This window comes from Stigmatopora argus, chromosome 5 (genome assembly GCF_051989625.1).
Source record: "Stigmatopora argus isolate UIUO_Sarg chromosome 5, RoL_Sarg_1.0, whole genome shotgun sequence".
NCBI classification, from domain to species: Eukaryota; Metazoa; Chordata; class Actinopteri; order Syngnathiformes; family Syngnathidae; genus Stigmatopora; species Stigmatopora argus.
Genome location: NC_135391.1, coordinates 20,859,013 through 20,882,010, shown reverse-complemented (window position 1 = coordinate 20,882,010; position 22,998 = coordinate 20,859,013). Strand labels below are relative to the sequence as shown.

Below are 22,998 nucleotides of genomic sequence, written 5' to 3'. Positions count from 1 at the left end.
ATTCATCAGGGGGCTGAGGTGATTGGGGATGATTCTCTCCAATGTCTTGATCAGGTGAGAGGTTAATGCTACCGGCCTGAAGTGGTTTGGCTCCCTGGGGTACGCAGTCTTAGGAACTGGGACCACACAGGAAGTTTTCCACAAGGTGGGGACCTTCTGCAGACTGAGGCTGAGGTTGAAAATATGCAGAATCACTTTACCAAGCTGATCCCCACACTCAGTAGTCTGGAGCTGAGGCCGTCTGGACCGGTAGCCTTCCTTGCCTCGATCTTCTTTAGCTGTTTTATCACCTGATCGACAGTAATGCAGAGACCGGTGGAAGAGGAGGAGGAGGAGAACGAGGGGGGAGCGTTGCTTCTGGTCTGGGGGGTCAGGGGAGTGGGGGCAGGACTGAATCTGTTAAAGAACTGATTCAGTTCATTGGCCCACTCCCTGCTGCCGGACTCCGGGTCTCTCTCACTGTTCCCTCCATGGCCCGTAATGGTCCTCAAGCTCCTCCAGACCTCTTTGGTGTTGCCTCTCTGGAGTTGGTTCTCCAGCTTCCTCCTGTAGATGGTCTTTCCCTTCCTTATCTCTCTCTTCATTTCCTTCTGGACCATTTTCAGACTCTCTTTCTCCCCAGACCTAAAAGCCCTCTTCTTCTTGTTCAGGAGGGCCCTTAGATCCCTGGTGACCCACGGCTTATTGTTGGAGAAACAACGGACCTTCTTGGAGGGTACAATGTTCTCAACACAGAAGTTAATATAATCTGCGATGCAGTGGGTCAAGCTGTCAATGTCTTTACCATGTGAATTGCACAGCACCTCCCAGTCAGTGGTCTCAAAACAGTCCCTCAGTACCATGCTGGTCTCCTCGGTCCATCTTTGTATGATCCTTGTGGTAGGTTTTATTTTCCTCACCATAGCGATCTTTGTATGATCCTTGTGGTAGGTTTTATTTTCCTCACCATAGCGATGTAGGTGGGGATCAGATTGACTAGGTTGTGGTCTGAGAGGCCCATTGGGGGAGGGGGACTGAGCTGTATGCCTCCTTTGTATTGGCATACAGCATGTCCAGTTTTTTGTTCCCTGGTGTGGCACTTCACATACTTCACGCCCTGAGTTTCTAAAGGCTCTGGATGTTATGGGTCTGTCTTGATTGACACGCCTTTGCAAGGTCGCTTGGACATCGGGGACAGTGCCTCTGGATTGGCAGACCATGGTTGTGGTTCCCCTTTTTAAAAAGGGGGATCGGAAAGTGTGTTCCAATTATCAGGGAATCATGCTCCTCAGCCTCTCCGGGAAGGTTTATTTTGGAGTACTGGAGAGGAGGGTCTGCCGAGAAGATGAATCTCGGATTCAGGAGGAGCAGTGTGGTTTTCGTCTTGGAGGCGTTCCGGGCACGTTCCACCGGGAGGAGGCCACAGAGCCGACCTCGAAGACGCTAGGGAGACTATTTCTCCCGGCTGGCCGGTGAACGCCTTGGGATCCTCCGGGAAGACTTGGATGAAGTGGCTGGGGAGAGGGAAGTCTGGGCCTCCCTGACTTAAGGACAGTTTTTTTCCCACAGCCATCAGGACTCTGAACTTGAGTTAGCACGACACACAATCCCTTCTGTGCAATAACTTCGGGGTGTGCAATAACAATGTGCAATATCTTAGAAATCTGTGCAATATTTTAGAATCTGTTTAATATTTTAGAATTATTTGCAATATTTTAGAATTCTGTGCAATATTTTAGAATTCTGTGCAATATTTTAGAATTCACCTAGCCGGGATGTGACTTTTTATACTTTTATACTATTTATGTTTTGTTTTTGTTTTTTACTGGGAAAACACACTTTGAAAAGCTTGGAGTAGCACCACCAATTTCGTTATACGCAGCTGTGTATGATGACAATAAAGGCTGTTGATTTGATTTGATTGATTTGAAGTACAGGTACCAATGTATTTTGGTTACAAAAAAAGTCTTGATGGATTTAAAAAAATAAAAATAAAAGCACTAACCCATCCCTAATCTCCTGCGCGTCGCCTTCGGACGCTTGCACGGGGCCTGCATAATTCATGAAATTGTGTTAAACTCAGTTGTTATTTGTTTTATTTTTAATACAGCGTGTCATACCTTCAAACCTGGCTTAGGTTTTATTTCTTCATTTGTCTTCTGTTATACAGAAATCCCGTGAGATGAACCGGGAACTCCAGGTCCAATTGTCAACCGTTCTACAACAGTCCCAGGATCCAAACAGCAAGGGAAATTCAGTTTTTGCTGAGGTAAACTAAATTAGAAAAATCTGATCTGCACTTAGTCTGTGCGCGTGGTACTTGTGTTGTGCACCCCTGACAGAATGCTTCATAATGCTGTTTTATATGTATTTCAGTTGGCAGATAAATGTGATGAAATGGAAAAAGATTTTAAAAACATGAAGTTCCTGTACGAGTCACTTCAAACACAGTATAACTTCAATAAACAACAGTTGCAGCGTATGAAGGTACACCACAATGTTTTATGTATTAGGCTCGTGTGTCTGGTAAGCTTTCTGATGTTAAGATTGGATTGGATTGTGAGGATGCAGGAATAGGAAAGGAATTTTAGACATAAATAGATAGGTAATAAGTAAGTTAATAAATACATGAATAAATATATAAATAAATAAGCGTGTTGCTTAGCACATATATACATACATACACATAAATGTACATGCATGCATACGGTAGGTCTTAACACTCAGCCATTTTTTTGTTAAATAGCCTGACAGCTGATGGGAGGAAGGATCTGCGGAAGCGCTCCTTCCTGCAATGAGGGTGCCGCAGTCTATTGCTAAAGGAGCTTCGGAGGGACTCCACAGACTCATGCAGTGGGTGGGAGGTGCTGTCCATGATGGACATCATCCTGGTCAGCATTCTCCGCTCTCCCACTTCCTCCACAGAGTCCAGAGGACAGCCCAGAACAGAGCTGGCCCTCCTGACCAGCTTATTCAGCCTGTTCCTGTCCCTCTCCGTACTCCCGCATCCCCAACAGAGCACTGCATAAAACACCGTAGATGCCACCACAGTGTCGTAGAAAGTCCTCAGCAGTGTCCTGCACACTCCAAAGGAACGTAGACTCCTCAGTAGGTAGAGGCGGCTCTGGCCCCTTTTGTACAGGGCATCTATGTTTGTGGACCAATCTAGTTTGTTGTTGAGGTGAACACCCAGGTACTTAAAATTCTCCACGATTTCAATGTCTGTACCCTGGATGTTCACCTGAGTGGTCTGTTGAGGATTCCTCGGAAAATCGATGACCATTTCCTTTGTCTTACTGGTGTTGATGTAGAGGTGGTTTTGCCTACACCAGTCAACAAAGGCTGTGATGACTCCCCTGTACTCCAGGTCGTTCCCGTCCGTCACTCGTCCAACAAAAGCGGAGTCGTCAGAGAACTTCTGGAGGTGGCCATGATCACCAACATACTATAATGAATAAGCATAATTTTATTCATATTCAATTATTCCATATACAATAAATTTTGCATACAGTGTCACTTCAGTAAATGTTTTGAAATATTTTTAAAAGATCATAGTAGACTTCTTGTTCTGTGTCCATGGGTCGAATGAGCAATTTCGCGACACTCCGAGCCACGCGGGCTCAATGTAGACCAGACAAAGCTGCAATTATCAAGAAGTGTATTTATTAAATGTTAGTTATAGGCTTATGAAAAGACTGTAATGTCATCTATACATTTAAAAAAAAATTAAATACTTTGAGTACTGTCTGTACTCGCAGTGAAAATATATCCTCTCTGCTTGATTTTATTGAAGCTCGAACAGAGTGCACACCTGGACAGCAGTGAGACAGGAACAAAGACCCACTTTATTGAACATCTCAGCATCTTTTAAGCAGTACAGTGAAGGACATCCGCCGCTCTTCGCAATCGCGTCTGACGTCTAGGCACAGTATAGTGAGACGTGAAGGACATCTGCCATCCTTTGTCATCGCCTCGGCACCGTCTAGTATCTTTAAGGTTAGCCTGACCCTGGCTCATGAACACGTTGCTATCTGCTACAGTAGGTGTTATCTAGACTAACAGGCGCCTCAATATTCCACAATAATTTAAATAAAAAAAAACGTTATTGGGAGCTTAAGTCCAAGTCCTTTTCCTCCTCTTCGAGAGGCGTCCGTGGAATCTTCAGAGCTGCCGTCTACTTCTTTTTCTTCTTTTTCACCTCAGGCGCCTGAGGATTACCCTCAGCAGCGCTAGAGCTGCCACTGGAACACGGATTAGTTCATCCAGGGAGTTGCCCAGGCCGCGATGGTAGCGTTCGGTCATTAAGGCCGGACAGCGGAGCCATAGGTGTTCAGACGACTCTGTTTCCTCGTCGCACAGGCGGCAGCGATCCGAGTCGGATTTCCCCACAAGGTGGAGCCAACGCCGGAGCAGGGGGTGGTGTCCACTGCGGAAACGAATCAGGTCTGTGCGGTCTCCTTTCGATAGGGCAAGTTCTTCCTCTGTGACTTTCGTAGTGTAGGTCTGCAAAAGGCAGGGGTGGGAGAGGGGGGGTTGCGATCTTCACGTTGGATGATGGCACGTCTTGTGGCTGCGTCCGGGGAGGTATGGGTTTGGTCATCTGACGAGCCAAGTTTAGCTAGTGCATCGGCCAGGTCGTTACCGCATATGTTGCAGTGGCCCGGGATCCACAGTAGCTGTAGTCGCTTAGGCGGAGGGAAAAGGGCGATGTCACCCTGAAGTCTCCGAATGGTGGGGTCTTGCGTGTGGGGGTTTCCCATAGCTTGGACCAGCGATTTGCAGTCACTGAGGATGATTGATGTCTGCCAGTCTGCTGTTTCCCTCAGCCAGGAGAGTGCCTCGGTCAGTGCCACTTTTTCAGAGTGGTAGGAGCTGCTGCGGGTGCCAGTGGCACCATGCCATTGGTGGATGATTGCAGTCTCCTTAATGACGATGAAACCTGCACCACCGTCCGCAGTGTCTTCTTTGGTGGATCCATCTGTGAAGATCTGTAGGTCCGGTTCACCCATGCTTCGGATGAGGTCTTCGGCCTTATCTCTTTGGATGTTGGTCGGCATGTGTTTAGAGACTGCAGTAAACGCGGTTTGGATGGGGGGGGGGGGGGGGTAATAGCCAGGATGGGCAGGGGTGGGAAGAGTATGTGCAAGGGGTATGGAGTTCAAGAGCGGTAAGACGGGGAAGGGTCGAAGATCGCCAGTCTGGCTTCTTTTGTAACCGCATTTTGACGTTTTCATGGAGGAGGCGGTGTCGGGGATCAGAAGGAGGCAGCTGGTTCCAGGCATCCACCTTAAGAAGTGCTTGTAGATTGAGGCGGGATGAGAGGGGTGTAAGATGTGCCTCATGTAGGACTGCTTCGGTGGGGGTAGACCTGAGGTGGTGGGTTATGGCGCGGGCTGCTTCCAGTTGGGCAGTTTCAAGGGATTTGAGCTGAGTTTGGGCCAGCCAGGGGGCCCATGCCGGTGCTACGTACTCTGCGAGACTTCTCTGGGTGGCAATATACACCGTTCTAAGGTCGTTTGGTTGCCAACCCCAAGATGTGCCACTGAGTTTGCGGAGGAGATACGTTCTTTTGGACATGGTTTGGCGGACTTTTTTCGCTTGCTCTGCAAACGTGAGTTGTCGGTCGAAGGATACGCCAAGGAAAGTGGGGGTGGGGTTATGCTTGAGGGTGGCGCCATTTATTAAGATCTTTGGTTGCCATTTGGCCTCAGCTGATTCCAGGCTGAAAAATGGCGCCTCACACTTGGTGGTGTTAAGGTTTAGGTGTGCCTCGGAACTCCACCTCCAGACTTTTTCAACCTCCGCTTGAAGTCTGCTTTCCACCTCCTCTTTGTTCCTACCCCGACAAGCAAGAGCCAGATCGTCTGCATAGGCGCTGACCAGGGTGGAATCGTTGAACTTGTCGAGGAGGTCATTAATGTAGATGATGAATAAGAGGGGCGACAGGACCGAGCCTTGGGGGAGCCCTTCTTTGAAGGTTCTGCTCCTGCCGACGGTATTGTTGATCCTGACCCTGGCTGTGTGATTTGTGAGCCAGTTGGCGATCCATCTGATGAAGCGGTAGGGGACCCCCAGGTCTGCCATTTTTGTAAGAGACCTGTTCTCCATACCTGGTCGAATGCCTTGCTGAAGTCAAAGAATGTTGCAAGCGTGCGTTGTCGTTGAGTCGACTGGAAGCCATCAGAGATGAACTGCGACAGTCGCAGGGCCTGGTCCATCGTGCTTCTTCCCTTTTGAAAACCGGCTTGCCAATGGCTGAGAAGCTGTTTATCTTCCAACCACCAGGCGAGACGGTTCACGATGAGCCTTTCCATCGTTTTGCTAAGCGTAGAGGTGAGGGCGATGGGTCTGTAGTTCCCAACTTCCTTTGGTGACTTCCCTTTTTTGAGGAAAGGGATGATGGTGGCCACTCGCCAAGCTTGTGGACACCAGCCCTCTAGCCAGCTGGTGTTGACGATATGGAGTAGTTCGGGGAGGATGTTTGCCGGGAGATTTTTTAGAAGGTCTGGGGCTATGTCGTCGGGTCCAGCTGCCTTACCCGCTTTAAGTTGGGACAGCGCTGTCTGCAGTTCAGTATCGGTGAACGGGAGCTCGAGGACTTGTCGCGGTGAGCCGAGCAGTCTGCGGGTAGCTGTACGTAGAGAACGCACTGCTCGTCTGCTCCGCTTGTCACTCTTGCGTCCGCTGACCGAGGCATATTCCCTGATAAAAGCTGTTGCCTTGACTCGGTCACTCACACACTCCTTGTTCTTGTAGACCAGGGACTCGCCAGATTGTTGTGTTTTGGTGCCTGAGAGGGATTTTACTAAGGACCAGGCTTGTCCCGTAGATCTTGTCTCGGCGATCTTGGCGAGGTGTAAGCGCCATGCGTTTCTCTTCGCTTCAGTGGTTTTTTGTTTGATCTGTTGACAGAGTGCTATCCATTCTTTCCTATTTTGTTGGAGGTCTCGACGTAGTCGATTCCTTTCGCGGATGAGGTCCTTCAGGTCCTGTGTCAACCATGGGAGCTCCTTCTGGCGGATAACTTTGACCAATATTGTAAGTGCTGCTGTCTCTTTCATGTGTTGCACTAAGAGGGAGAGTTTTTCCGGGGCTGTGGCTGCTGCGGAGATTAAGGGTAGGCGATCTATGAGGATGGTACGATACCTCTTCCAGTCAGCTTTCGAGAAGTTGGGTCGTACTCTTCTTTGTTGGCATTCGACACGAGAGCACAGTTCCACCTAATCAGAATCGGTCTGTGGTCGGAGGTCATCTCGTCGATGGGTTCCCATTGCAGATGTTCAGCCGTGGTGGGGTCAGCGATCGTTAGGTCGGGGGCAGATCAGGCCATGCTCCGTGGGGAGCCGGTTTAACCAGGAGAAATCTTGGGGGGCTGGACAATAATCCGATGTCGCCGGGGGGATGTAGGCGTTGACCAGTGAGAGGTGCCGCCTGTGGGCGATGGGAATGTGGTTATGCTGGAGTTCGAGGGGACCTGATGGGGACGCTGGAAGGATGGAGTAGGGGATGCCGCATCTCAGGTAGACAAGGAGACCCCCGCCTCGTCGCTGTTTTGTGCCTGAGCCCTCACGGTCTTGGCGAATCACGTTATAACCGTCGAGCTGAGGCGTCGGGTCTTCGAGTCCCAGTTTTGTTTCGTGGAGGAGGAGGATGTCAATTTTTAGACGTGCCGTCACCTCTTTCAGTTTGGTAGTCTTGGTTGCCAGGTAGTCACAGTTCCATTGAAGGATGGTGAGACCGGCTTTCCGTGCCTCCGGTAGATCGGCAATCCTATCTGTGGGTTGTTGAGGGTGGGAGGGTTTCAGCTTTAGGCAGCTCTGCCAGCACCAGTTATTGTTCCTGCGAAGTATGGTTAAAGCGTGTCTGGTTTCAGGGGCGCATTTGAGGTGGAATCCACGTTTGCAGGATTTACATGTCAGGGGAGAGCGTGAAACGATTAATTTGTTATTATAGGTGGGGCAGTTTGCGTTTATAGGTTGGTGTATTGTTATGGCTGTTTGGTGTGTGGAGGATTGTTGTGTCAGGGGTGGTGAACAGGTCGGGCATAGCCATTTTGCATTAGTTTGGGAGCGAGGTAGTCCAGAGCAAGAGCGGTGGGATTTGTTGGGGCAGTTCGAGCAGGGGATGGGGGAGATTGTAGGGGAAAAGGAGATTTTGCAGACACAGCATTTTTCTTTCGGTCACACGTAGGCTGTGCGCGGAAGTGACGGCATGACGGCATTTCCGGAACAGGATCCGCAGAGAAAGCCTTGATGACCCTTTATCTGGGTTCGGTTCAGGCCGCTACAGGTCCTGTGGAAATTTCGTCGGCAAGCGTTGCAGACCAGTAGGGTGAAGTCACGACGGATCGTCTTAGAGCAGGGGTCACCAAACTACGGCCCGCGGGCCGGATACGGCCCGCCGGCACATTTGGACCGGCCCTCTGAACAATACCAGAGACGCTATCGTTTTATTTATTTATTTATTTATTTTTTGGGGGGATGCGGCCCGCCGGCACATTTGGACCGGCCCCCTGAACAATACCAGAGACGCTATCGGATTTATTTTCCTATTTGGCCTTGAAGACTGGGACATTTTAATCTTGTGTTTGGTTCATTGCACCCCTGCTGAGCCCACAAATCATCCCAGTGAAGCGGGGCTTTGCATTGCTTCTTTGGTGACACGCGTGGGGAGAGTGTTTCCCTTTGATGCATGCGGGCACGTCCACCGTTGCATGTACGAGCAGTGTTACCGAGACATCTGGACGATCGCAGGTTAAGGCGTAGCCCTGGGACCATCGCGGACTATTCAAGCATATAAAAACTGCAACCTGTTTGAGAACGGAATAATGGCAAAAAAGTTAGGTGAGAGAAAAATTGATTCAGAATGCAGGGTATTTAACCTGGAGTGGACAAACGATTATTTTTTTGTTCAATGCAAAGAAAAGGCTGTTTGTCTCATTTGTCAAGAGACGGTGGCGGTATTCAAAGAATACAATCTTTGCCGACACTATGAATCCCGTCACAAAGACAAGTACGATATCTTGCAAGGCCAAATACGAGCAGACAAACTCTCAAAGCGAAAAAGTGGAATACTATCTCAGCAGAACCAGGCATCCGTTCGGGCCAGCTTTTGGGTTGCTAAATTGATAGCAAGCAGCGGTAAGCCTTTCACTGACGGAGAGTTTGTTAAGAAATGTATGGATACTGTCGCGGAGGAGGTGTGTCCCGAGAAGAAAGATGCATTTAATGCCGTAAGTCTGTCGGTGAGTACAATGACCAGACGCGTTGAAGAAATCGGGAGTAATGTATATGCCCAGCTGCAGCAGAAGACGAAATAATTTGACTTTTTTTCATTAGCACTGGATGAAAGCACGGACGTGCAAGACACAGAGCAACTGCTCATTTTTATTCGTGGAGTTAGCGCAAACTTTGAGATTTGCGAGGATCTGGCAGCGCCGGGCTGGCCGTTCCGGCACGCGAGGAGGCGCCGGGCTGGCCGTTCCGGCCCGCGAGGAGGCGCCGGGCTGGCCGTTCCGGCCCGCGAGGAGGCGCCGGGCTGGCCGTTCCGGCCCGCGAGGAGGCACCGGGCTGGCCGTTCTGGCCAGTGAGGAAGCAGCAGGCTGGCCGGTCCGGCGGTAGTCTGGTCCGGCCCGTGAGGAAGCGGCAGGCTGGCCGGTCCGGCGGTAGTCTTGTCTGGCCCGTGAGGAAACGGCAGGCTGGCCAGTCTGGTCCAGCTCGTGAGGAGGCGACAGGCTGGCCGGTCCGGCCCGTGGGGAGCCGCCGGGCTGGCTGGTCAGGCCTAAAAGTAGGCGCCGGTCGGGCCCGTGAAGAGGCGCCGGTCTGGCCGTTCCGGCCCGCGAGGAGGCACCGGGCTGGCTGGTCAGGCCTAAAAGTAGGCGCCGGTCGGGCCCGTGAAGAGGTGCCGGTCTGGCCGTTCCGGCCCGCGAGGAGGCACCGGGCTGGCCGTTCCAGCCCGTGAGGAAGCGGCAGGCTGGCCGGTCCGGCGGTAGTCTGGTCCGGCCCCGGAGGAAGCGGCAGGCTGGCCGCTCCGGCCCGCGAGGAGGCGGCAGGCTGGCCGGTCCGGCCCGCGAGGAGGCGGCGGGCTGGCCGGTCCGGCCCGCGAGGAGGCGGCGGGCTGGCCGGTCCGGCCCGCGAGGAGGCGGCGGGCTGGCCGGTCCAGCCCGTGAGGAGGCGCCGGGATGGCCGGTCCAGGTCGTCTGTCAATTTATATAGTTAGCCTCCACGTACTAGTGCCAACATTAGTTTTAGCGAGTAAAATTAATTTCGAAATTCTATTTAATCCATTTTTTTTTTTTATTTTAAGATCAAAGAAAAATAATTGTAATTTCTTTTTGTTCAGGTTCACATTGCCACTTTGATGCAGCTCCGATGTTCAAAGGCTGACCACTCTCAAATGGAGAGACTCCAGTCTTTGTTGTCAGTAAAGAATGATGAAATACACAACCTCATGATTAAATTACAAAGACTGGAAAAGGTTGAGGTGAGTTTTGATGATTTGGAAATTGTCGGTGGTTTTGCAAGATATTGGATTTACCGTATTTACTCGCATATAAGCTGCCCGCGCTTATTCCCAATTTTCACCTCCATATTCATGGTTTTAATAGGGAGTACAAATGTGTTACTTTGAAGGGGAAAATCTCAAGAAAATCCTCTAAAGTGGTATTTCTGAGATACTGTATGAATCAAAAGCACATTATTAGGGTCAATATCATAAGGAAGTTAATATGCCTGTCTTTGTAAATGCAAACTATCAAATTACAGTGGTACCTCGTCACACGACCGCTCGTCATACAATATTCTCGTCTTACGGCGGAAATTTCGATCGAATAATTCGCCCGTCATGCGATCAAAATTTCGTGATGCGACCAAGCCTTTTTTGCATATCTTTCGTGTATAACAATATTTACGAGCACTGAACGATTAATTCAGACCAGGAAACGCACAACGCGCATGCGCGGGCAAAAAGAGGGCTTTATGGGTAATGAAGTATACTCGTCTACACAACGCCGATAGGCAATGGCACTCTTTCTCAGAATGAAACTTCATTACCCACAATCAATACGTGGGTAAGCTGAGCTGTTGCATTTCCTGTTATTTTTATTATCTAATACGAGGAGTATTATATTACTTCTCGTTCGCTGCTCCTAAGAACATCAGCGGCACTGGCTCGCAATTCCCTCTTTGTAATATTTCTGGTCGCAACTCTCTGTCACAGGCGCCGTTCAAAGCGGCTGCGCCAGAGCCATTTCAACGAGGGAGTTGCGAGCCGGTCTTTATGAGCAGCGGAGCGATCGCTAAAATGTACTACAAGACTATTTCTCTTTGGCAAGTGGTCGTGGGTTATCCTATTGTGAGGACATGTGTGTGAATCATTTTCGGAATATTTTGAAGGGAATACGTAGTACAACAGCAAACAGCCCATCGATAGCGAACGTGAGGGTGGTCCGCCAACCCGGAAAACGAAGGTAACAAAAGATTACAACAAAATTAGAATTCAGTTTTGTGTAAAGTTACATTAAACGTATGTTTGAGTGTCTGTATATATTAATCCAAGTTAATTTAAAATTGTTTGTTCCGTTTACGAGTGCTTTGTCGTGGGAAAAAATACGATCTCGGAACGGATTACGATCGTATGTCGAGGTACCACTGTATTCAATTTGAAAAAAGATATAAGTCTATCTTGATGAGAACCTGATGCATTCTAATTACAAAAATTACAATTTTCTTACCAGAAGTTTAAGATGTCGTGGCAGCCATATTGCTTCTAATGTCAAAATATCTCAATTCTTTCGATGGTTCATATTACTCCAATAGTTGTCACTTTCAAACAAGAAATACAACGAGAAAAAGCAAAGTGGAATTTTGTTTTATTTCAAAATAAATGCTACTCGCATCTGGCCAGTCGAAGCACACTTAACTTGGTTTAGACGGCACCGCCCTAGCTAAGATGGTTGCCCGGGACCTAGGTGAGATGGCTGTGAGGACACTAATGTTTTTTTTCTTCCTGAATTTCATTCATAGACGTCAAAATAAATTTGTTTAGCGTTTTATTTGTTTATCTTTTCTCTATTTTGAAATAAATATCGGCCTCATTCGCTTGCGTCATGATGCCACGCGCCGACGCAACGGCTCCATTTTGTCATCACGTCATCGTGTCACGGCGCCGTCAACTTGCAGTTCGTGTTTTTCAGTCTTTTTTTTTCTGACAAAAGCGGCTTATATGCGAGTAAATACGGTAGCTAATTTTTAAAATTTTAACTTCATAGCTTTTCAGACCTCTGTTTACATGCTTACCCTTCCAACCATATAATCTTTTACTGAGACAAGGTTAGGATAGACAAAGACAAACTTAATCCCTATACTCACTGAGATTTTACACAATTAAAATTCCTGTTAGTGACAGCTGTTATTGGATTGGATTGGATAACTTTATTCATCCCGTATTCGGGAAATTTCATTGAGACAGTAGCAAGAGGGCGAGAATGCAGATACAGGAAAGGCATAGTAATAAGTTAAACAGTGCAGTCTCAAAAGCCGCAAAACAACAAAGCAAAAGTACAAAGCAAATCAAAGTAAATGGGATCATTAAGAATCACCAAATCAAATCATTAAGACAGAAAAGCAGCAAAAAACACAAAACTTGCTCGTTTTGTGTTTGTTGCTGCTTTTCTGTCGACGGAGCTACTGCCACCGGCTGTCACTTGCACGGCACCATCTTGGTTATGGTAGCAAAAACGGATACAGACTCAAGAAAGACGTTGTAAAGTTGGATAAAACTGGAACCACACACAGGAAGTCTTCCACAAGATGGGGAACTTCTGCTGACTCTGACCGGGGTAGAGAATATGCAGAGTCACTCTTCCAAGCTTATCTGCACAGTTCCTCAGTAGTCTGGAGCTGAAGACAACAGTAGCAGAGTAGAACCCCTCGACTCCGTTTCCGGCCTGGTAAGCGCCGAGAGCTCTTCCATCTTATCCCATGATGGAATGGTTGGTCTGAAGCGTTGCTTCTTCTCCCGGTACTTTTGTCCAGCTCCAAATTTCCAGCGGCATTGAGGTTTTGCTCCCTCTGCGTATTGTAACAGCTAGTCCCATGTGTATGACAGCGTAGGCATGGGTGAATGGTTCCAAAAAAGAAGTAGCAGAAAGAAGCCAGGCTAACAGAACAAAGAAAGTTGTAAAAACATTAAAGTAAAAAGTATAAAGTACAAAGTAAAATAAAAAGGAATGTATTAAGAAATAGTAAAATGTAATTAAAAAAAAGATAGAAGGGCTGTAAAATACGAAAAACAAATATGAGTGGATAGAGCTAGTGCCACTGGCTGCCGCGTGATGGCGCCATCTTGGAAAAAATATATATTATTATATCATAAGGTTATTGTAATGCAGTGTCGGGCCGTCAGGGCCTTCAAGGCCTTCTCTGCTGGCCTAAGAAATATTTGAATCATATATTATATTTTGTCGAGCAACACTTATTAAATAATTCCAAATTGTCTGTTAGCTTCCTTTCCCCCTGGTTGCACTGCTTCCAGATGTGTGTTTTCACATTGAAGCATTTAACCAATCACATTTCAGCCATTATTTGTTGCCAGGGTCAGACATCTGCCTCAAAGCCTTCACAATCAGTTCTGCGGGCTCTGCCGCTTTAAACAAGCGTTGATAAGACTGTTGCTTTAACCAATCAGATTTCGAGTTGGCAACACCACAATGTATTGTCGCGGGCGTAGGGATATGTCATTGCCTTGTCGCAGGCGGAGGGATACGTCATCGCTTTCACCAACTATGAGGCTAGTCATTAGCCAGAGCTACCAAACTGTATTTGGAGCAGGCTGCACAAGCAAATATATTGTTGTGTCGATTTAAAGCCATTTTCAAGACGGACTATGCCAGAACTACGACAGGACAGGCTCGACTTTCAGCATTAGCTTCGATGGTGATATAAAAGAAGGAAGAAAAAAAGTAGGATGGATATTGTGTACAGTTAAAAAGGATTTTTGGTGAGTAAAATATAGCTATATTCCTAAATAATATTTCAATTGTTGGCCAAGTTCTGATATCTGAAAAGCTCCAGTGTTTGTATTTAATCACTAAATGCTGCTAGAAAGTGGATTTTACCCCATTTTAGTGCAATTTTTGCCGTTTCGCCGTTGACGTCCATCGCTGTCTTTTCCCGAGGAAATCACCTCCCTGGCCCGGTTGTAATGTCTGAAAAACTCCAGTATTTGTATTTAATCAATAAATACTACTAGGAAGTGGATTTTACCCCATTTTTGTGCATTGATTATTTTTATGTGTCTCAGCTGTAGCTGCAGTCGAGGTTTTATAGCCATAAAATAGTTTTTGAGGGTTGGATTGATTCGTTGAAGGCGCTACGAGAAAATGCACGGACCACCACTGTTGTAATGTAAGACTGAGTTCTAGAACACTTACCCCATGTTGTGCGCTCAGTTACCGCCACCTCAACTACAGCAATATGGCCTCATACAAAATAATCTTTACTGCTCATATGCCTGTGAATTAGACAAGATCACTGACACGTGAATTACCCAATTTATGGGAGCAGCACTTATTCTCTGTAAGTCACACAGCCTAGGTACCCGTTTACTTATTTTAGGGAAGCTTCCATACTTTTACCAATTGTTATTAATTTGAGACTATAAAATACAAACTATAAAATAATTCTTTCAATCAATGGGGAGCAGTTGCTACTCATTGCAATGGTGTCCTAAAGATGCACCCTCCCAATAAAGTTGACGACCGTAAATAGCAGGGATCCCCCAACTTTTTTTTTCCCACGGTGGCCCTAATTTGGTTATTGACGTTCATTTGTGATCAAAGTCAGTTAGGACATATAAGAAAATTGTCTTACAAGACCAAAGTGACCACAACCAGGTTGACTTTTTTGTGAAGTGGAAATGACCAACAAGCTTGGCACAGGGAACTGCAATATCATTATCAAGCAATCTGCTGATTTACACTGGAAAAGCTCATTCAAATATTCCAAATTGTAGCTTGACCTGTTAAGGGTAACTTATGTTAAGTTTTATTTCTTCTTCATGTTTTCATCAACTTTAAAAGTCAGATATGTAAATGGTGGATAAATGTTTGAAGACCCCTTATTAACTAGGTAACCTCCATGAGATAGGTAATTGTACTACTACTACTAATTAATTAATGCACCCAGACCTGGGCGATATGCCAAAAATTATCATGATAAAAAACAAATATATATATATATATATATATATATATATATATATATATATATTAATATATATATCAGTATCAATAATTATCACTAACTATTGCATAATTTTTCTTTCAAACTTCTGTGAAATTCTGTAAATATATTACTTTCCTCGTTATACGCTCATGAAAGAAACAACGTTACCTTACTTTATAAGAAAAGAGAATATAAAATATGATAATTTTAAAAAGTATTTTTTGTTCTGTTGTGCAATAAAGATAAGACAACTCCCTCCTTACACAATGGAAAGTAAAGAATAATAAAAGCTGCAGAAATTTTGACTGGCATTTTTATTTTTATAAAAATGCATGCTAACAAAAAGTTGCTGTGCAATATGAAATGAAATTTATCAATTTAACCTCCTCAGACCCGAACTCTTGCAAGGCATGCATTTTTATTTTCTGATTGATATTTAGGCTAATTGGGACCTGAGGAGTGTAATAACTAAGAATTATCTTTTTACATGGTGGAGTTTCTGAGAAAAATGATGTCCACACATGTGGACGCCAGGTCCTAGGAGGTTAAGACATCATCACCATGGGCAAGCAGACTATTTTCAGCCTCACAAAAAGAAACTAAACTGTCCTTACATATGGGCTTTTGTAAAATAATAAGTTGGATGAAAATAACCCATTTTAACCCAATTTAAAAAGTAAAAAAACATAGGTGCCGTTCAAAGCAGCTGCTTGTTGGAGTAGCTCCCTAAACCCTCCCTCGTATTCTGTGTTTTTACAGATTTTTTACAGCTTTTTTATCCTTTATTTTTACGTTTTATTGTCTCTTAAGAATTTACTTGTTACTTTACCTTAAATATTATAGTCCATACTTTAATGTTTTAAAACTTTACTTTCAAGACTCAAGTTGTGCGAGAGGCAGTCTTTGATCTATAAGTTTAGTTTATCTTTTCAAATTGTGGACATTACTTTTTTGACCCACTCAGCCATGCCTCCGCTGTCTTACACAAAGGATCAGTTGTTAGCGCTACGCAACACCTGGATTCCCCTGAACCTGGACCTCCCCGCGGAGTTAAAGAGGAAGAGAAGAGGGTGCAGAGCTGGACGAAAATGTCAGGAGAGAAAGCGACGCTTTAGGCCCATGTTAGGTTTATCCAATTGTATGTTTATCCTTAGGTTTTTCCAAATCAGCTTTCAATAAAAAAGGCATCTGTAGTCACATCACATTTAATTCTTGCAAGAAGAGAATACATCCGGACCGCTCGGCCGACCAAGATTATTCTAAAGAGCGGCATTATGTCCTGCCCATTTAAGGCTTCAAATCAAAACAATTACAAGGTTATCGACTCGATCTAATTGTGTAAGCAAGAAACAAAACAATTCTATAATCCAGCAAACCTAGCGTCAAACTAGCGTCACAAATTAAAACAATATGCTTGATAGCCATCCGCTGACCCAACAACAATTTAAGCGTCCTTCACAGATCTTCATTGCGAACTTGCATCTGGGGAAAGGGTTGAGGCGTATCTTCCAGTAATCAGTCCTCGGAGCAAGGACTCAGTGTATTGTTTTATGTCTTTGCGAACTCGTATCTCTCGCTGGACCCAGCTGTCCTGGAGAGCGACCTTGGCGTAAGCGTTTGTCTTCGTTGAAAGCGATCAACACATATATATATATATTGTTTAATATAGTTACACATTTAGGATGAGCATTACTATTCCTAATAAGCAAATATATTGATTAATAAAGTAAGCATGTATATTATAAGGCTTTATATTCATTGCAAACACATTTATAATAATGATTACTCCAACATTCCCCCCTATATTATAAATTTGCACATGATCCCCTTAATAAAACTTCCTTTCAGCTTTATTCCATTAATTCCAAATGAACATATAGTAACATCCCAGAATGAACCCAACATTCCCCCCCTTTTTTATTATATGTTCGTTATTTATTTTATGGCAAATCCAAGAAGAGAGGGATATCTCCGTTGGCTGTTTTAATTTTACCCGCTTAGGCCCTACTCGTTCGGCAGGTCTGAAAAGCAGAAGACAAGATCATTTTCGTCCAATCCATCCTCAGAATTACCATGCTCCTGGAATTCACTGTTAGTGTCAGCACGTTTCATCAGTAGGGGATATAATTCATGCAATTTGGAATTTGTAGGGGCAATCGCAGTGGTTATAAGTCGGCTTATCAAAGATCTTAAGCAGGGAATAATACAACACCCACATAATGTCAAAATCGTAGCAAAAAGGGCTACGGAAAATGCAACAAATTAGGCCAAATCATTATTAGTGAGGCCACAAATCTGTCAGCGGATATTATTCTACTCCAGGATGCTTTTTCATCTTGCGGTTTAGGGTCTGCAGGCCATCGTTGGCCCTGGTGTGGGACCCAGTGGGGGGCGTGTTGTTGAGTGCAACATTTTCAAACGTTGCATACGCCCCCTGCTCCTTCAAGAAGCATTTCAACCGCTGCACGATCCTGGAACGCCATCAGACTAGTGGCTGCCAGTTGTTCCTTTATCGCCACAAATCCCTGTTCAGTATAATTTCCAAGTTTTTGGACATTGTAATGCAGGTAATTTATCCAATCAACATTTTTCTTTGGAGTAATTAAAAGAAAAATATACTCCCAACCTGTTGCGATCTGATTAGCCAACTTATACTCATCTGGTACGCCCCGTGGATGCCAATCGCATCAATGTATGTCGGATCACCCTCTCCATGCCGATCGACGCCGTCGCGAGGGGCCCGCCATCATACCGGATTTCTGTGCAGCCAATTGTATCTCCTCTACTGTAGATGGAAAAACAGACACTGGTAATAGCAATGAGACCAAGGCACAAAGTCCTGCTGCATTTTGGCAGGCGTCGTATAATTTGTTTTGACCCCACCACCACCATAGGTCAGAACGTGGTACCAGGGTGTAGTCGGTTTTAGGACGTGGGCACACCACGTCTCATTTATCGCCTCCAGCTTCAGACCATGCCCTGTAAGGTTTTAAGCAGGTAAAATGATTTAAAAGCAACATGTGTTGAAAAGTTAGGCTTGTCCTTTGCTGCCGTTGTAACTGGGTAGACATTATTCCATTTTTCACAATTGGGGCTTACATTTTTATTTGTCATTATCTCCATTACACAATCAGGAGTAATTTGCGCGGGCACTACTCGTAAGAGAGGGCGGGGCCCCATACATGTTATGCAGGTTTGATTTATAGTAATAGCTGCATTTTCCATCAACAATAACCAATTTTTCTTACCGCCTCCCGTTTGGGAACTCCCCGTTGCAGAAATGAATTCTCTGGTCATTTCAGATTTTAATTTTACTATGGCGGATCCGGGTGTTTCCATCTCTGACGACTTTCTTACCGTCTCCATAGACATTGTTGTTGAGACACATTTGTAGATTTTTTGTAAAAAGAGTCTTCTCCACCTGCCCATGGACTTAGGAAAAACGTCAGACAAGGATCCACAAGTTAATTTGTCAGTCTGAATAATGATTTGTAATGCCCCCACCGTATGGTTTAATTTTATCGAAGGCCTGATGGGTTTTTTTTTGCACGGGTGTGTCATCCAAGCTTGCCAATCTAGACCAGTTTCTGCAACAAGGTTTCCCCAATCTGTTTAAATCCATATGTATACTTTGAAATGAATATGTAGCTTTTGTAGCTTGACGTGAGGGGGAATCGCCCGTGTTTTGGCCATATATCTGCATATAGATTGAATATATATAACCTCCCCCTTTTTTTTTTTTTTTTTTGAGGCATGAAATTTACCATGACTCAAAATGGCAGCCCTCCCAGATAAGTCTTTTGTTTTTGTTTAGTCCCCCAGGTTCCCAAAATTTCCCATTGCAGAAATCAAAAAAATTCTTTTTTGTTTCTGTCCTACTCTGCCACCGCCGTCCTCGAAAGGCTTATCAGCGATTTCAGAAATATTCCACCTTGATATTAGAATATTGATATATCTTGGTGGCCAGCCAATTAAACACAAAAGACAGACACTCATCCACGCTCGCACTCATAATCAAGGAATTTACTTTGAGTGCTCCCCCAATCATCCACAATTTTGGTTTGTTGGAGTAAAACTGGAGTACCCAGAGAAAACCTACGAATTCTTGAGGACACCAGGAATACTCCACACTCCGGAAGGTCTGGATCCACTCCGCATTAGTAGATCCTCGAACCGCAAGATTGATGCCTGAAGAAACTAGATAATTAATGTATTAGATTCACATGCCACATATCTAAAAATAGAAATTTGTTCAATTGCCACCGCCCCTTACCCCAGTCAGTCAGCATGTAGACTGCCGTGCGAGTGGCTGTGATTAACTATCTATTCGCCAATAATGCAATAACGGAAAAGTTGTGACACATTGAAACACACACACACACCCTTTTAGTATTTTAACCGTTTGTAAAAAACTTTATCTCATTGTTCTGCATTAAGTTACACCCCCTTTCAATGTTATCGAATTTTGCCCATTCTAGTCAACCCATCTACTTAAAGCATTTCTCCAAGGTTGATATTTTATAATTTGGAGATGTTATTTTTAAAACATAGACATTATTTCATCACTTGTTTCACACCATGAAAGGCCCCACCTGAATTTAGATTTTTTTTGTAGATATTCCCCTTTATCTAAGCTTGTTATTGCCAATCGTTATCACCGTAACATTCAGGTGTATTAACCCCATAATTGCAATGCAGTAAGTTTTGGCTAAATTCTTAATTTGTATGCCCCTAAAGCAATAGGCAGTAACGTCCCAATAGTCATCAATATGACCTATACCAAAGCATATCCCCCTTCAGGCCAAACAGGGAAAGTCTTTTGTGCACCTAAAGACGCTCCATGTTTCTTCTAGGGAAACTATGCCTATCCTAAATCAATTATCTTATCTACCCCAGCCAGGTTCAATTTACCTAATAATTTGGACGAATGCCACGAAATTTCTCATTTCCGCATTGTTAATTTCATGTCTGATTTCTTTAACAACCAAATAACTCTTAATACCTAAGACATAAATTGCAAATCACCCCATACTATGTTTACTTAAGAAAAGAGCCATTTCTTATAGCTCCCTGTTACCACAAGAAAAATCTACAATTAAATTAGAGAAATCCACCTTTTACTAGGCATTTCCTAATTACAATTTTCAATGCTTAATAAAGGACCCACAAATTGTCACCAATATGCCATAATATTGTAAAAAATCCATTCATTTTTCTTTAACCAGCCAATCGTTTTATCCTCCAAAACTAGCTCTCTTCAATTAAGAGCCCTTTGAACTTCACAAAAGAAAAAAAGAAAATAATAATAATAGTATTATTCCCAATTCCAAAGCTTTTACCAAATCAATCTTTGCCAAACAGATTTTCTGTCACCTCGAAAGACATTTCTGATTAAATCCCAAGAATAAGTGTGAAGGTCATTGCGAAAACCCTGCTGCTTTTATTATGAAGTGTTTAACGGAAGCGCGCTCTTAGCCACTAACTGTGACCTTCACGAATGCTGCGAAGCAGCTTATCAATGTTGACATTCCTAAGCGACCTCTTTTTTCTTTCTGCGCACAATGTTTCGCCTCCTGTGCACAATTACAACGCTTTTTAGAGAAGACTAAATTAATTCCTCTCCCGATATCCAACTATATCACAATATTTTGCCAATACCCCATAATCACAATATGCTGCAAGCATAGTGTTGGAATAATGATTCAAACCTTTTAAATCATTATTAGTAATATTTAATTAAAAAAGGAAAAACATCTTTCAACAAACTCTGCCTACAACTTGCAAGGAAAATGCCATGTGACGCCGTCTTAGTCCCCAGTGCATTCTGACGAGCGGAATACTCTTCGTTCCATTTAGCGGCACATAACCAAAACATTCAAAGGTAATCTGATTTAAACAATTGCATACGCAAAAACAACTGTCTCTGCTGTTTTGAACAATTGTATAAGCTCAACCGAATAACATCATGAAGGTTATAAAAACACGGTTGAGGTGTATCCAGTACTCAGTCCTCGGAGCAAGAACTCAGTGTATTGTTTTATGTCTCTGTGTACTTGTATCTCTCGCTGATCCCAGCTGTCCTGGAGAGCGACCTTGGCGTAAGCGTTTGTCTTCGTTGAAAGCGATCAACACATATATATAGTTACACATTTAGGATGAGCAAATATATTGATTAATATAGTAAGCATGTATATTATAAGGCTTTATATTCATTGCAAACACATTTATAATAATGATTATTCCATCATTCCCCCCTATATTATAAATTTGCACATGATTCCCTTAATAAAACTTCCTTTCAGCTTTATTCCATTAATTCCAAATGAACATATAGTAACATCCCAGAATGAACCCAACATTCGCTATTTATTTTATGGCAAATCCAAGAAGAGAGGGATATCTCCGTTGGCTGTTTTAATTTTACCCGCTTAGGCTCTACTCGTTCGGCAGGTCTGAGAAGCAGAAAATAAGATCATTTTCGTCCAATCCATCCTCGTAATTACCATGCTCCTGGAATTCACTGTTAGTGTCAGCACGTTTCATCAGTAGGAGATATAATTCATGCAATCTGGAATTTGTAGGGGCAATCGCAGTGGTTATAAGTCGGCTCATCAAAGATCTTAAGCAGGGAATAATACAACACCCACATAATGTCAAAATCGTAGCAAAAAGGGCTACCACAAATTAGGCCAAATCATTATTAGTGAGGCCACAAATCTGTCAGCGGACATTATTCTACTCCAGGATGCTTTTTCATCTTGCGGTTTAGGGTCTGCAGGCCATCGTTGGCCCTGGTGTGGGACCCAGTGGGGGGCGTGTTGTTGAGTGCAACATTTTCAAACGTTGCATACGCCCCCTGCTCCTTCAAGAAGCATTTCAACCGCTGCACGATCCTGGAACGCCGTCAGACTAGTGGCTGCCAGTTGTTCCTTTATCGCCACAAATCCCTGTTCAGTATAATTTCCAAGTTTTTGGACATTGTAATGCAGGTAATTTATCCAATCAACATTTTTGTTTGGAGTAATTAAAAGAAAAATATACTCCCAACCTGCTGCGATCTGATTAGCCAACTTATACTCACCTGGTACGCCCCGTGGATGCCAATCGCATCAATGTATGTCGGATCACCCTCTCTCCATGCGACGCCGTCGCGAGGGGCCCGCCATCATACCGGATTTCTGTGCGGCCAATTGTATCTCCTCTACTGTAGATGGAAAAACAGACACTGGTAATAGCAGTGAGACCAAGGCACAAAGTCCTGCTGTCATTTTGGCAGGAGTCGTATAATTTGTTTTGACCCCACCACCACCATAGGTCAGAACGTGGAATCAGGGGTGCCTTCTGTTTTAGGACGTGGGCACACCACGTCACATTTATCGCTCCCAGTGCCGGACCGTGCCCTGTGAGGACTAAGCAGGTAAAATGATTAAACGCGACATGTGTTGAAAAGTTAGGCTTGTCCTTTGCTGCCGTTGTAACTGGGTAGACATTATTCCATTTCATACATTTTGGGCTTACATCTTTTGTCATTATCTCCTTTACACAATCAGGGGTAATTTGCACGGGTACTACTCTTAAGAGAGGTCGGCCCCCCATACATGTTATACAGGTTTGATACAGGTTTGATTTATAATAGCTGCATTTTCCATCAACAATAACCAATTATTTCTTACCGCCTCCCGTTTGGGAACTCCCCGTTGCAGAAATGAATTCTCTGTTCATCTCAGATTTTAATTTTACTATAGCGGATCCGGGTGTTTCCATCTCTGACGACCTTCTTACCCATGGACTTAGG

General features: G+C 44.6%; 1 protein-coding gene across 3 annotated transcripts in view; it reads left to right on the top strand.

The window, feature by feature from the left end:
• spdl1 (spindle apparatus coiled-coil protein 1) overlaps nucleotides 1–22,998 on the top strand; it is a 99,972-nt gene that overhangs the window by 45,227 nt on the left and 31,747 nt on the right. For all 3 annotated transcript variants that reach the window (XM_077600385.1, XM_077600384.1, XM_077600383.1), the window contains exons 6-8: nucleotides 2,150–2,248; nucleotides 2,356–2,466; nucleotides 10,321–10,461. In XM_077600385.1, coding sequence (XP_077456511.1) covers nucleotides 2,150–2,248; nucleotides 2,356–2,466; nucleotides 10,321–10,461 — 351 coding nt within the window. The remainder of the gene's footprint in view (nucleotides 1–2,149; nucleotides 2,249–2,355; nucleotides 2,467–10,320; nucleotides 10,462–22,998) is intronic.